At 38.5% G+C, this 16,091-nt stretch overlaps 1 protein-coding gene across 3 annotated transcripts in view; it reads right to left on the reverse strand.

The window, feature by feature from the left end:
- LPCAT2 (lysophosphatidylcholine acyltransferase 2) overlaps nucleotides 1–16,091 on the reverse strand; it is a 68,628-nt gene that overhangs the window by 47,342 nt on the left and 5,195 nt on the right. For all 3 annotated transcript variants that reach the window (XM_029925051.1, XM_029925050.1, XM_029925052.1), the window contains exons 2-7: nucleotides 9,493–9,632; nucleotides 6,366–6,583; nucleotides 4,711–4,823; nucleotides 2,449–2,509; nucleotides 1,510–1,568; nucleotides 223–257 (exon numbers count right to left, since the gene is read on the reverse strand). In XM_029925051.1, the coding sequence (XP_029780911.1) occupies nucleotides 223–257; nucleotides 1,510–1,568; nucleotides 2,449–2,509; nucleotides 4,711–4,823; nucleotides 6,366–6,583; nucleotides 9,493–9,632 (626 nt within the window). The remainder of the gene's footprint in view (nucleotides 1–222; nucleotides 258–1,509; nucleotides 1,569–2,448; nucleotides 2,510–4,710; nucleotides 4,824–6,365; nucleotides 6,584–9,492; nucleotides 9,633–16,091) is intronic.

Raw genomic sequence — 16,091 nt, forward strand, 5'->3', positions numbered from 1 at the left:
AGGAGACAGCAGACGACTAGACCTCTGCACGGGCAGGTGCTGAAGGCTAACGCACAAGACAGCAATGCTCTCTACAAAGACTTTGTTACAAGACTTTAGGATCTGATTAGAAATCTTTACTTTTACAAAACAAGGCTTAAAAAAAAAAAGAATAAATAAAATTTTCTTTTTTTTCCCCAGAACAAAATTTATATAAACCAATAATAGAGTGAAGCGACTTACAATGTATATCCCTGCCACGTCCAAGTCACAGTATCCTACAAGAACAGAGGTGTTTAGAGTGTTAGTTCAAAGAAAAAAGCATGCCAAATAAAATCAAAATCTTATTTTCATATTGGTATTCATAGACTTCCCTTCTGAACGAAACGCAAGCAGTGTGTTGAAAAGTAAAATGAGCCTATTAAATGGCAGTGCCTTGCTCTATGAATTCTTGGATTATACATCTACATGGCAAAAATCCGTTTTCCGTATGTAACCACCTATCTTTTCATGGATTTAAGTTGTTCTTAATTCTTAATAGAATTCTGAGCACGCTTAGCTATTTTTCTCCTAATGTGACATTATCTGGATAATTAATTTGCTTACAAAACCCAGAATATATCAGTTCTCAAAAAAAAGGAGGGGTAGGTATATGGGAGAAAAGATTAAAGTAGCACATAGTGAAAGGATTTACATAAATGCCAAATAAGCAGAAGTACAATAAGGAAATGTTGATAGCTGTTAATTTTTTTAACCAGGGACATCCAAAGCTGAGAAGACAGCCCCTGAAAGAAAGTTGAATTGATCAAGAACTCTTGATCTTAAGTAACAGAGATAGTTAATCATTGCAGTCTGCCTGTTTATGGAAAGCCTCTTGTAGAGAAAGTTCCTCTCACCACCAAAACAATTCCAAAAGTCCTTTCTTTAGGAGAACGGTGGCACAATTGATACCCACAAGACAGCGGTGTGCTGAGGGGGAAGGGGGACCAGGAGAGGCTGTTTCCTGAGCCAACTGTGCACTTTCTAGAGGATGACAGGTTCTTCTCATGTATCTTCTTATTCACGTTACTTGCCAAGAGTCCCAGAGCTAGTAAGTACCGAGTCAGTAATGAACCCCAAGCCAACCCCAAATTTGCCCTGTGACACCAGCCATCCCTCCCGTAATGACTGCTGAATCAGGAAAAGTCTCCCTGCGGGCTCAGTGCAAATCACGAACCTTGGCACGCTTCCTGCTACCCAGGCCGGTAAGACTTTACTGGATGGTTACAGTGACAACAGAGGAGAAGCTGAGGAAATGCCTTCCTGGAGCTTAGGAATAGCAGAGACGTCGTGGAATAGTGATGTCCACAAAGACGTGCCTCTCTTGGCAAACTTCTAGAAACGAAATGTGGCCCTGGGAATGGGGTCTATCCATGCGCCTCCACTCTCTGTCCATTCAGAGCCTTATTCAAATTCTAAAAGGGGTCCTGGAGGATCTGTGCCGTTCGGAACATCTGAGATTTTTTCCCCGCGGTCAAATACGATGCTTACCAGCTTGTTGGGGTACCTGAGGAGCACCGGCTGCACTGGAACCCCCGGAATGAAGGCCCCTAAAATCACATGGAAATATTATAACACCTTCCATATAGGACATGAGGTTTGCCATACAGAGAATTAATAATAAATGATATACATATACTTCACTGTTTTAAGAATACACACAAACTGCGAAATGTTGGTACAATCCCTAGTGCTTTGCCAAAATGAGAGAGTTCTAAAATTCAGAATTAGGAAACCGAGGTGTTAAATGTTATGCCCAAGTCACTGAAAAGATTTACTTATGTGCTCACGTATTTTCATTTTCCAAATACTTATTATGCAACAGGACTTAAAAAATAAAAATAATGGCAAAGCCAAGACAAAGAGAAAATGGGGAGAAGAAAATCTGACTCGAAGCAAATACCTGCAGCAAGAAGGAGCCGCACTTGCTAGAAGTGAGCTCTGACTTGGGCTCTGAGCATCCCAGCGGGCAACACCAACACGTGTTAAAGTTTTCACCAGTTACGATGAAATTATACATGGCTATGAAAGTTACGACTTTATAATATTAAAAAAAAAGTGAACTGCAGAAAGCATCGGAGCACTTTATAATGGTCACTAGTTTTCTAACAGATAACACAGGACCTGGGGTGTCTGTGAGGGTATCCTTGAAGGAAAAGGAAAATCTGCCAGGGGTTTCTGCACGTGCGTGCGTGCGTGAGTGTATGTCTGTGTGTCTCTGTGCACACCCACCCACACACAACTATCCAAGGAAGAAGGGGTTGTGATACCAAAAGAGAAAGTAAATGCATTTTGCAGAATCACAATGTTAAAAACTTTATCGAAAAAGAAATGCCCAGAGTAAACTAACAGGTTGTTTTCTGTATTTGTATCAAATCATTTGAGAAATCTCCCATAGTTTGTAAGAGGACATAATTTAATTGATCTCACCTGGTTTAAAAGTAATCAAACAGGAACGATTAGTACAAGTTCCTTCTGGGAAAACTAGTATCTTGGGAGAAAAGGAATACATAGATTTAATATTTCAGTCTAATTAACAGGTTACCTCTTTTCTCAGTTTCATATGACTTCACAAATAACCACCAATTCTTAGAAGACAAAAGTGAAATAAAAGGCTAATACTTTATTCTACTGAAGGCTAGAATCAGATTACTTGGTTTTCCTCTGAAAGAAGTGTCATCTGAGCAGTAAGGGAATTAAAAAATGGATTAAAGCTTTGAATAGAAAATAAACTTAGCAAATGTTTCTTAATGATGAAGCTAATGATCTGAAATAAACTTAAAAGAAGTAGACCCTAAGATACGCTCAAAGAGCACATTAAATTCTCTCCTCTACTGCTATACATCCACAACCAACTCATTCCTACTTCCTTGTTTCTGTTTTCCCTGTCACATGACATTCCCTCCTACAACATATAGTTTAGGGAGACACGGAGGAGGCAAAAAGGAGGAAATACTTAAAACAGCCTGTCTGCTCACTTGAGTTAGTAGACATATGGCATACAATTTAGTATTTTTTTGAACAGAAAGTGTGTATAGCTTTTAACATAGGCCTTTACATGCTTCAAGTAAAAGACGCACAGTACGGTTAGTTTCCCCATTAGCGGGATAAACTGGATTTGCTGAAGCTTTCAGGATTTGGCAATGAGTGAATTGCCAAGCACATAAAATAACAAAAAAGAAAATTCCTGCACCCATTACAGTTAGTATGCGTACTTAGTATTTGTATTTTTTCAGTAATTAGAACAGGAAAACATTATCAGGCTAACGTGCCACAATGACAGACTATTTATAAAACAAGAATTTTAAGTATGTGCGATTTCATCCCCCAATTAAAAAAAAAAACAGGTTTCCTATCACAACTGGATACGCTATCAAATACGGTTCATTCAACGGAAATTCTATAGCTACTCTATTAACAATGAACGGATATAGAGTAAATCATAAAATCTCAGATCTGGAAGGGACATTAAAAGCCTTTCCAATGCTTGAATTTTTTCTACAATATCCACCCCCCACCCCCCACCCCAAGTGGTTGCTTAGCCAGTGCCTGAAAATTCTAGAAAAGGATTTCAGATCAGATCATTCTGCCTCTGGACAGAAAGTTCCTTGAGATGAAATGAGCTGAAATCTTACCTATTTGCTAACTTTTGCCCACCAGTCCTAGATACGGTCCTTGGATCCAAAGAGAAAAATCAAACCCTTAATTCCAAGGGCCACTTCTTTCTGGTCACTTTTTAAATCATTCCTCACATGCCTGGGTTCCTGAGACCTCCTGGTGGGTCATACTCCTCTTGGTATTTTAACACCTACACATCCTCATGGGGTGGCCGGATCACTGCAGGATCATTAGTCCTGCTAGAGGTCACCTGGGCCAAGGTAGAGTGATATTTATCAGAATTAGAGGGGGGACCACAGTTACTAGATAACACAGCTCATAAAAGTGCTTGTACTGGATAACTGTGGTCCCCCCTTTACCCTCCAAAGGTATTCCAGGGTTGGAGGTAGTGAGATGACAGAGTCTGAAAAAGTCCTAAAGTTGATATAGGAATCAACTTGATCCCTTGATCCGAAAAGCCCTGTCTAAATATACTTTGAATAAGATTAAGATCATAATCAGGACGCCTGGGTAGCTCAGTCGGTTGAGCATCCGACTTCAGCTCAGGTCATGATCTCATGGTTCGTGGGTTCAAGCCCTGCGTCGGGCTCTGTGCTGACAGCTCAGAGCCTGGAGCCTGCTTCCGATTCTGTGTCTCCCTCTCTCTGCCTCTCTCCTGCTCATGATCTGTCTCTCTCTGTCTCTCAAAAATAAATAAATGTTAAAAAATTTTTTTAAAAAGGTCATAATCACTTTTTTTTAGAAACAAGCCTACCATACTGTTGAGTATAATTGAGCTTTGATAGGTTGTCTTTAAGCTAATAAAATCAGAGGTAGAGAATTACTTTTTTATGACATGAAGTAAAAATTGGTTCAGAGTCTGGAGAATAAGAAAGAATGATACATTTAACCCCATGGGATATCTCCTGGGAAGGAGGACTTCTTGATACTCACTCATTTTTTCTGCTTCTATTATGCTGAAGACGCCTAGCACGTGTCCCCAGACACTGCCGTCTGCAGATCCAAATGATTTACAAATACATAAACAATGAAAAAGCTCACGATATATCTATGTGAACATCCCCTGTGTTTTACCTGTGGCCACTGCCCTCCTGAGGTTGCTCGCCTTATTATTTCATTTATTGTGTTTTTTCGAGAATCCGGATCTACACGGGACACCAGCACTGGCTGCACAGCTCGTAAAAGTCCTTCAAAACAAACAAAAGGTCACAACTGAGTCTCTCTTTCTTTTTTTTTGGCTAAAGCTACTACAGCAACGATACTGGGTAAGTTATAAAACAAGTCTTATGTAAAATTAAAATATAGCAAATAAAAGAGAACTTAAAAAAAAACACTCCAATTTAAAGTTTATTAGAATTTAGTTTCCAGAGACGCCTGCGGGGCTCAGTCGGCTAAGCCTCTGACTTTTGACTGTGGCTCGGGGCAAGCCTCACCTCGGACTTTGTGCTGACAGCCCAGAGCCTGCTTGGTATTCTCTGTCTCCTCTCTCACTGCCCCTCCCCCAAGTGCATGCACACGTGCTCTCTCTCTCTCTCTCAAAAATAAATAAACTTAAATTTAAAAAAAAGGAATATGGACTACAAGTTCATCTTGTTTTATTTTGGGAAGATCTTGAAAACTGATTATGCGAATTCACAGTACATATGAAAAAGGGGTAAGTAGGTAGCTTCCTCAGGCATGCAAAATAACCCCGATTTACCATGACTCCATTGCTGAACGGGAAAATGTCACACTCTACAAAGCAATGTGGCTACACTGAGGAAAAAGAATGAGTGAGCAAGTGACCGAAAGAGAGAGAGAGAGAATTTTTCTGAGCCGAATAACAAAACTGTGGATACTGTGGTCTCTCCAAAGTGCCAAGGCGAGATCAGGCGACCTGCACACCCACTGTCTCACCATGTGCTGCTCGCAGTAACCTTGGGACAACCGGGACCTGTTACTTAGAGACCCACACCCTGGGGAGAGACCACGGCTCCTCACGGGATAAACATTTCACTAGCTTCATGATTTTATACGGAAAGTACTTATGCTCTCCATCATGATTTTCAAAAAGATTCACCTTGGTCCCTCATGGAGATTCTGGGGCAATAATAAGAAAACAGAGTTAAAATCAAAGACTTGGTATGTCTGTGAGCCTAATATCCTCAGGAGAAATTTGTGAAACAGCACGTTAACACCAACTGGGTTGGCGTTTGCAGCAATCCTTTGGTTCAATTCTCCCTCCAGAAAATCTAGCATGTTTGGTACCTGAAAGCTGGTCTTTCTAGCCATACAAGAACAAAAGGAAGCAATGGCGCCGTGATAAAATAAGAATCTGATAAGAATTATAAGAGTACAGGTAGGGGAGTCTTTAAACTGTATCATAAATTCATTCTGAAAACATAGTTCCTCATTAAAAGGGGCACCTGGGTGGCTCAGTTGGTTAAGCATCTGACTTCGGCTCAGGTCATGATCTTGAGGTTCCTGAGTTCTGGCCCCGGGTCTGGTTCTCTGCTGTCAGTACAGACCCCACTTCGGATCCTCTGTCTCCCTCTCTCTGCCCCTCCCCGGCTCTATTTCTCTCTCTCTCAAAAATAAATTCACATTTTTTCAAAAAGTGAATAAATAGCTTTGAAGTATTTCATTATTTTAAAGTTTTTAAAAAGCCTACCAACGAAGTATATATGATTTTTTTTTACAAATTTGAACCCTGAGCATGGAAATGTCTGTATTATCTTACAAATACTTACTGCCAATCAGAGGGACCTGCGCGTTCTCGCATCGAGACACCATGGACGGTAGCCCAGATACGACACAGGCAATCCCATCAAAGAAAGTCGAGTGAGGGGCGGCAACGAAGATTGGCGCCTCCGCAGTGCTGGCGACCTTCCCCTTCACGGTGACTATGAATCCCATTGAAAAGAACATGGCTTGACCCAGGAACTTCAACACTGGCTGAGTCATTTTCCTTTGGAAATTAAAAAAAAAAAAAAAGACACAAAGAGCTTTGTGAATCTCAGCAAACGGCAGGGCTTTCCTCTAAAACAATATAAAACCTTAAACATGACGAAACACTTCATTTTAAAATAGGAGCTAAGAAGAAGTAGCTACCAGTTACATGGGGTTCTTTCCGCCGCGTGCTATTCTAAGTACATTACACACATGAATTTAATTAATCTTCAGCCCAATTTTATGAAATGGATACTATTTTTTAGCATCCTCATCTCGCAGATCAGAAAACTGAGGCACAGAGAAGTACAGTTTCCGGAGGACGTACGCCTGATAAGTGGGCTCCATTATTCTATGAGTAGAAAGGGATAAAAATGAATTTTCAACACACACCCCCCATTGAGAAACCGAAAGGAGTACCATTCTTCACAGGAGTGACCTTGGGAATGTACATTTGTGTAAGAAAGAGGATGCTATCACCCCAGACATTTTTAGAACTCTCATGCTGAATCAGTCCTCAGAGTTATTTTAGGAATAATTTTTTAAAGCCTTATTACCCACACCACTACAGCTCTGAGACATCATCATAAGCCTTAAAAGGTAAAGTCACCACCTCGCTTTCCTGGAACATAGATGCACTTACACAGTTTCAAAGATCTAACTGCTTACTTTGTTTTCTTTTAAAGAATTTATGGCATTAAAGACTAATCAATTCATCAAGCTATGCCAGGACCTCTGATGGACACACAAGACTAAGAATACCCAGTCCCTGTCTTTGATAAGCTCAGTTGAGTTGGGAAACAGCAACACACTCCTAGAAATGCAAACACAGGATGGATATCTGAGTATGTGAAGAGGCGTGCAGCTTTTCGTGAAAAACAAAACCTGTGTCTTTCCCATAGGACATCGAATGAGAGCGTTAAAAAACAGACTTCCTGTTTAATTCTCTCAATGGTCTTGTAACAATACAGTGAGGGGCTATTAGGCAACGAGTCACTGAGGAAGTTTCTCTGACTTTTATTCCACAGTCAGGAGAAGTGAGACACAGAAAGCGAGACTTTTCCAGAGGGCAGGTCTCTCTCCTTCCTGCTGTTTAGAGCTCAGATGTCTGTTTATGTAAGGATAAAAAGCTCACCCCTTTACCGAATTCCCACACTTATTTTTGATTTACAGTGGTGTAGATTCTGACAACCACATTCTAAAAGATCCCATATGCAGAGCTGTTAAATTAACTTCTGTTTAAATTTTTTTTAATGTTTTATTTATTTTTGAGAGAGAGAGAGAGAAACAGCATGAGCAGGGGAGGGTCAGAGAGAGAGGGAGATACAGAATCCAAAGCAGTCTCCAGGTTCTGAGCTGTTAGCACAGAACCCGACATGGGGCTCAAACCCACGAACTGTGAGATCATGACCTGAGCCGAAGTCGAGCACTTAACCGACTGAGCCACCCAGGCACCCCAGTTAACTTCTGTTTAAACAATTTTCCAAAGGCTGAAAGTTTGGGCCTGCATAATAAATTTCAGTGTTAACCTATTTGAGAGGACCTAGAGATACTTGCTTAACTGGAAAAACTAGAACTTTCTTTTTTTTAATGTTTATTTTATTTTTGAGAGAGAGAGAGAGAGGGAGAGAGAGTGAGAGAGAGACAGGATCCAAGCAGGCTCCAGGCTCTGGGTGTTCAGCACAGAGCCCAATGTGGGGCTTGAACTCACAAACTGTGAGAACGTGACCTGAACTGAAGTTGGCGCTCAACAGACCGAGCCACCCAGGCGTCCCAGAACTTTCTTTTCTAACATTTATTTAATCTGTTCTCTGGAATCTTAGACTATTCCGTCCATCATGATAGGGTTTCATAAGTCATTAACAACAGAAACCAAAGCGATCATTGAGAGGAATTGGCGAGTCATGAGAAAAAATCTCTCTTAAAGTATGTTTTAAGGACACGCACCCTTGAATCATAAAGCCAAGGATTATGATTTGCAAGGATTGAGGCGGTATTATTCTCTGGGGACACTGCCAGCCTTGGATCCACTTCCACTTGAAACCAGCCTTGTGCTGAATGTTGACATTATTCTCGAGAACATGAACCAAATAGTAAACTGCATATTTCTTTAAAAGTTTCTAGAACAGTGATTTTCAAAATTTTTGGAGGACGTTCTCATTTGAGATTTGGATGAAAGGAGCAGACCCTGTGCAGTGTACAAAGAAAAAACAGGAGGTGGACAATTTAGTGCCCTGCAACTCACTCACGGCTTTCTCCTCCAAGGAGTCCACAGGAAAAGGCTTCACACTCAGGACAAACCTGTGGCAACAGGTTGGCTCTGCCCAACGGGAATGAACTTGCACCAGAGACTTTGTTAATTTGTGGCAGGTCGATTCTCAAATACTCTGCTAATTAGATAATGCTCAAGAAGTGATTCCATTTTGCCTCAATAAAAATGTTTTAAAAACCTAGGCTACACTGACTGGGAATTAGTGTTAATGATAATAGTCACTAAAATGTTAATAAATACACTATACCCGATCCACATACTTACACCACTGCAGAAAGTACGCAGTTACTTCAGAGGGACCAAAGTAAATGTCATGACTGAGGGGGAGCAGAAGAAAGACAGACAGACTTCAGCTGTAAGGGTTTCGGGTACACTAGCTGGGGCTTCCAGAATCAGGGATCTCTCACTTGTTGGCCATGACTCAGAAATCAATATTTTAATACTGGGAAATTACAACTTCAACAGAAAGTGATCACAAGGTGCTGGGGCAAAAGTTTCTATATTTGATGACTTAAGAACCGTCCCATCTGAGAAAAAGAAATAAATGGTTAATAGGGCATGGACAACACGAGATAAAACTACTGATTGATGACGAAACTACGGTAAACTCTTCATTAGCTTGATTTGCCTGACATTTAGACATTATTATTTCTTACCTCCTCCAACCAGTGATTGGATGGGTCAGCTTTTCAGGACAGCACGCTGTTGAAATGGCAGCAAATGGCCATGCCAGTAATATAATTAATGCAACCAGTAAGACACGGATTGGAAGCAGGATAATTCCAAGAAAGAAAATCTGAAAGTCAAAATTGATAAAAATAAATAAATAAATAAATAAATGGACAGTATTTTAATGTTCTGGCTGTCAGAAACATGTAAGAAGAAAGAAAGTTTTGTGTTATTCATGTGTTCGCTGAAGGATAAATTGAGCATTAACCCGCACCAGACATGAAAATCTAAGCACAAGGATAAAGATACTACAACTGACAAAAGCAACAGTGAATAAAACCAGGGGCTATAAAGACAACGTGATCTATTTATCAAGGAAGGTGATAGAAACACTTAAGGTGTCTGACTTAGCAGTCATGGAAAGCTTCCTGTAGGAGTTGAAGGCTGAATGGTCTTGAAAGACAAGCAGAGCGGTGCCCGGGTGGCTCAGTCAGTTAAACATCCGGGTCTTGGCTTCATTTGGCTCAGGCCATGAGTCCACATCGGGCTCTGTGCTGGCAGTGCAGCGCCTACTTGGGATTCTCTCTCTCTCCCTCTTTCTCTGCCCTTCCCCAGCTCGTGTGCTCGCTCTCTCGCTGTCTCTCTCTCTCTTTCGCTCAAAATAATAAACTTTAAGACAAAAAAGAAAAAAAGACAAGCAGAACCTGGCAAGGTGAGAGGGGAAATCGCTTTTTGAGAGCTATGTGTGGAAGACTGCTCATGATGTTGAGAGGGTGAAGGAGTAAATGCACTGTTTTATATACCTGCCAGTCCTTTATAATTAATAACAATACGGAGATGGAGAAGGGAAAAGGAAAAGTAATTAAAAAAATAAGAAGAATGAAAATTAAGAATAACCAATAATACATGAAGGCTTACAAGACAGCAGGCACTTTAAGCACTTGGCAAGTAGTGACCTATTTGATTCCTATGACCTTAGGTTATTCTACACATAGGAAAAGAATGGCCCAAAGGAAGTTAAATGAAAGCTACTTTAAGATTGCTGTTATTAAGTGGCTGCACCAGGGTTTGAACCCAGCTTGGTTACAAAGCCGTTGCTCGTAATTCTATACCATACTGACTTGTGAGTGAAATGAGCTGTCCTTATGCATACCAAATTCCCTTTCTCCTGTTAGCCAATTACACTACTCTGGTGTCCTTCTGCCTCTATTGCCCCTTGATGGGAATCTACGCATCATCAAATAATTTATTAACTATTCTACTTTTCTGCCAAATGATTTGACACACAATTCAATCTCTATCAAAAAATTTGTGTGCATGTGTGCATGTTTGCAGTCAAAATTACATACGAGGAAAATGCATAGATCTTCAGCATGTAATTCTGTGAGGTCTGATTAATATATTCTCTTGCAACACCAATCAAGACGCATCACATGTCTCTCACCCAGAGAGTAATTGTGGGCCTCTCCCGATGAATCCCTACCCACTTAGGCAACCAATTCTGGATTCCTATCCCCATAGATTAGTTTTGTCTGTTCTTGAATGTCATATACATGAATCATACATTATGCATTCTCATGGGTGAGCCTCTTCCAGTTAACATAATGCGTTTTGAAATTCAACAATGTGATTTTGTAAATCAGCAATTCAGTATTTTTGATTGCAGAATATGGCTCCACTGTGTGCCTGCCGTGACAATCAGTTTATCTATTCTTCTGTTGATGAACCTTCGAGTCGTTTCCAGTTGTGGGCACTAAAGCCACTATGAACATTCTCCTATGAGCCTTTGTGTGGATATATGTTTTTATTTCTCTTAAGTAACTACTGAGGAGTGGAATTGCTGGGTCACAGATAGTTTAACTTTATCAGAAATTACCAAACCACTCTCCACAGTGGTTGTATCATTTTAAGTAGCACTGGAAATGTATGGGAATTTCAGGCATCTGTACATCCTTACCAACATTTGGTCTTAGGATCCTTTTTAAATAAAATAAAATTCAGATGCCTGGGCGGCTCAGTTGATTGAGCACCCAACTTCAGCTCAGGTAATGATCTCACAGTTTGTGAGTTCGAGCCCCACATTGGGCTCACTGCTATCAGCACAGAGCCCACTTTGTATCCTCTGTCCCCCCTTCTCTGCCACTCTCCTGCTCATGCTTATGCTCTCCCCTCCTCCCTCAAAAAAGAATAAACATTTAAAAAACATCAACTTTTGGGGCACCTGGATGCTCAGTCAGTTAAGCATCTAACTCTTGATTTTGGCTCACGGTTCATGAGATTGAGCCCTGCATGTCAGCACAGAGCCTGCTTAGGATTCTCTCTCTCTCCCAAAAATAAAATATTACAAAATCAACTTTATTAAGGCATAATTTACATGAAATAAAACACACTTATTTTAAGTGTATAGATTATGAGTTTTTCAAATATATATCCCTATGCAAACACCACTGCAATCAAGATATAAAGCAGTCCGATCACCCAAAAAAGTTCCTTTGGGCCACTCAGCAGCCAGTACTCTCTCCCTGGCCCTTGGTAACCACTGACAGTCTCTTTTTCGCTCCAGTCTTGCCTGTCCTCGATTGCCACACAGAAATCACACAGGACGTATTCTTTTATGTCTGGCTTCTTTCCCTTCCTATTTCTGAGATTCTACCATGTCGTCCATACATAATGTCAATATATAATGATAGTATAGTCTCCTTAATTGCAGAGTATTATTCCACTTTATGACTATCTCATGATTAGTTTACCCATTCATCTGTTCATGGACATTTGGCCTATTGTAAGTCTTTAGCTATTATGAATATAGCTCTCATGGACATTAGTGTTCAAGTCTCTGTGGTCATACATTTTCACTTCATCAGGAGTGAAACTGTTGGGTCAGAATGGATAAATTTATAAGAAACTGCCAAACCGTTTTCCAAAGTGGTTGTATCATTTTATGTCTCCACCTACAAAGTATGAAAATTTCTGTTGCTCTGCATTCTCACCAAGATTCAGTGTTGTCAGTCTTTGTAGCCATTCAAAGGGGTGTAAAATAATATCTCACTGTGGTTTTAATTCACATTTCCTTGATGAACAATGACATTGAGCACATTCTTCACATGCTTACTAGCCATTCCTTTAACTTTTTATGTTAAGTGTCTATTCAAATCTTTGGCCCATTTCTATTGGGTTGTTAGTCGTTCTCTTATCAATTTGTAGGAGTTCTTTATATGTTCCCCACACAAGACCTTTGTCATTATATGTATTGAAATATTTTTTTCGATTCCATGGCTTGCCTTTCCATTTTCTTAATGGTTATCTTCTGATGAGAAGAATTTTAATTCTGATGTAGATGAATTTATCAATTTTTAGTTTTTGTTTTCTGTGTCCTTTCTAAGAAATCTTTACTTACCTCAAGGTTATGATGATATTTTATATTCTCTCCTAGAAGGTGTATGTATGCTTTTAGCTTTTGTTTTGGTCTCTGACTCATCTTAAATTACTTTCTGTGTGTGGTGTGAGGTAAGGATAATGGTTTGTTTTTATCCATAGCTTTATCTAGTTGTTCCAACACTATTTGTTAAAAAAAACCTTCCTTCTCTCTCTGCCCCTCCCCCTCTCATGCTCTGTCTCTCTCTGTATCAAAGATAAATAAAACATTAAAAAAATTTTTTTAATAAATAAATAAAATAAAAAATAAAAAAGACCTGATACCCCATAATGAATTTTCTTGGCAACTCTGTCAAAAATTAATTAAACACATATGTGTGGGCTCTCTATTATGGTTCATGGTTGGTTGGTTCATCCATTCTGTCAATGCCTCATTCTCTCCACTTCTGTTACTTTTTTTAGTAAGTCTTGAAATCAGGTAGTATATGTTCTGCAGGTTTTTCTTCAAACTTTTTTTTGGGCTAATCTAGATCCTTCACATTTCATCATACCCACATTTCAGAATTAATTTTTCAGTTTTCACACAAACAAAAAAGTCTCTTGGGATTTCAATGAATCTATAGATTGATTTGGAAGGAATTATCACCATAATAATATTGATTCTTCCCATTTATAAACATGATGTATCTCTCACCACTTACGTAAAGTTTTATTAATTTCTCACAATGGTGTTTTGTAGTTTTCAGTGTACTGGTCTTGCATATTTTCAATTAAATATACTCCTAATTATTTAATGTTATTTTATTGCGATTATAAATAAGATTGTTTAATTTTATTTGGCAATTGTTTGCTACTAGTATATAGATGTATAACTGATTTTAAGTGTCACTCTTGTACCCTACAACCTAGCCAAGTTCACATACTAAGTCTGGTTGTTAGTCATTTTGCAGAGTCTTTAGGATGTTCTACACATAAAAACCTGACATCTGTGAAAAAATACAGTTATACTTTTTCTGCTCTTTAGTTTTAATTTTTGAAACAATATTTTAGGATTCTAGTATAGTGAACATAAAGTGTTACATTAGTTTCAGGTGTGCAGTATCATGACTGAACAATTCCATACATCACCCGATGCTCATTAAGACAGGGGCCTTAATCCCCATCACACACCTTATCCATCCCCACCCCCACCACTAACTTCCCCTCCAGTAACCATCAGTTTGTTCTCTATGGTTATGAGTCTGTTTCTTGGTTTGTCTCTTTTTTTCCCTTTGCTCATTTTGTTTGTTTATTTCTTAAATTCCACATATAAGTGAAATCATATGGTATTTGTCTTTCTCTGACTGGCTTATTTCTCTTTCCTTTTTAATCTGTTTGTCTTTTATTTCTTTCTCTAATTTTATTGCACTGACAAGGGCCCCTAGTTCAATGCTGAATAGAAGTGTTAAACAAGATATTTGTCTTGTTCTGAACCTTTTAGGGGAGCAGGTTCAATATTTCATCATTATGATGCTGGCTAGCTATATGTGTTTCATAGATGCCTATTATTAGATTGAGAGTTCCCTCTTATACTTATTTTACTGAGAATTTATTTAAACATCAGTGGACACTGAATTTTGTCAAATGAGTTAACAAAATTTCTACACCTATTGAAATGATCATTACTTATCATATGTTTGGCTAATACAATAAATTACACTGAAGTATAAATTTTTGTAGATTAAACCAACCTTGTATTCCTGGATAAACCAAACATGGACAGGATACATTATCCTTTCCACATATTGCTGTATTTTACATGCTAATAGTTTAAAAGTTTTTATATCTGGATCATGAGAGAAATTGGTTTGTAACTTCCTTTTCTTATAACTTTTTTTTCAGATTTTGGTATTAAGATAATACTAACCATATATGTTTTTGTATAGTGTCTTTATTTTCATTCATCTCAAAGTACTTACTAATTTTTCTTATGATTTCATCTTTGAATCATTGATTATTTAGGAGTAATTTAACGTCCACATATTTGTGAATTTCCCAGGGTTTTTTTTTTTCTAATTTAAATACATTGTGGTTGAAGAACATAGTTTATGTTACTATAATTCTCTTACACTTACTGAAACATGTTTTATGGCCTACTATAATTCTCCCTCCTAGAAAATGTTCCATGGGCATTTGAGAAAAATGCATTTTCTACTGTTGCTGTATAGAGTGTCTATGTATATATATATATATATTTTTTTTTTTTCCCCCTTAGGGCTAGCTGATAGTGTTGTTTAGTCTTTTCCTTGTTTATATTCTGTTTCACTGTTCTACTACTATTGAAAGTAGGGACTTGAAGTCTGTAATGACTGTTGTTGAATTGTCTATTTTTCCCTTCAATCTGTTTTGCTTTGTGTATTTGGGGCTCTGTTGTTAGACACATACATGGTTCTAATTGTTATAGTTTCTTGATGAATCAACGTTCTTATCATTATAAAGTGTCCTCCTTTATCTCCAGAAACAATTTCTGTCTTAAAGTCTATTTTATTTAATATTATTATAGTCCCTCCAGTTGTCTCTAGGTTACTGTTTGCATGGTATATTTTTTCTATCCTTTTATTTTCAGCCTATTCGGGTCTTTGAATCTGAAGTGTGTCTTTTTAGATAGCATAGAGTTGGATTATATATTTTTATCCATTCTTCCAATCTATGCCTTTTAATGAGTGTGCTTAATCCATTTATATTTAATGTACTTACTGATAAGATTTACATCTGCTTTTTTACTATTTGCTTTCTACATATCTTACGTATTTTTGTTTCTCTATTTTTCCATAAATTTCTTTTATATTAAATAGATATTTTCTAGTGTACCATTTTAATTCCTTTGCCACTTTATTTAAAATTTATTTTCTGGAGTGCCTGGTTGCTCAGTTGGTTAAGCGTCTGACTTTGTCTCAGGTCATGATCTCACAGTTCGTGGGTTTGTGCCTTGCATAGGGCTGTGTGCTGACAGCTAGCTCAGAGTCTAGAGCCTGTCTTCAGATTCTATGTCTCCCTCTCTCTCTGACCCTCCCCTGCTCATGCTGTCTCTCTCTCTCTCAAAAATAAATAAAAAACATTTTAAAAAATAATAAAATAAAATGTATTTTCTTAGTGGTTGCCTCAAGTGTTCCCATCTTCACCAACTTCATTTTGGATTAATACTAACTTAATTGTAGTAGTATATGAAAAT

Source organism: Suricata suricatta, chromosome 16 (genome assembly GCF_006229205.1).
Source record: "Suricata suricatta isolate VVHF042 chromosome 16, meerkat_22Aug2017_6uvM2_HiC, whole genome shotgun sequence".
Classification (NCBI taxonomy): Eukaryota; Metazoa; Chordata; class Mammalia; order Carnivora; family Herpestidae; genus Suricata; species Suricata suricatta.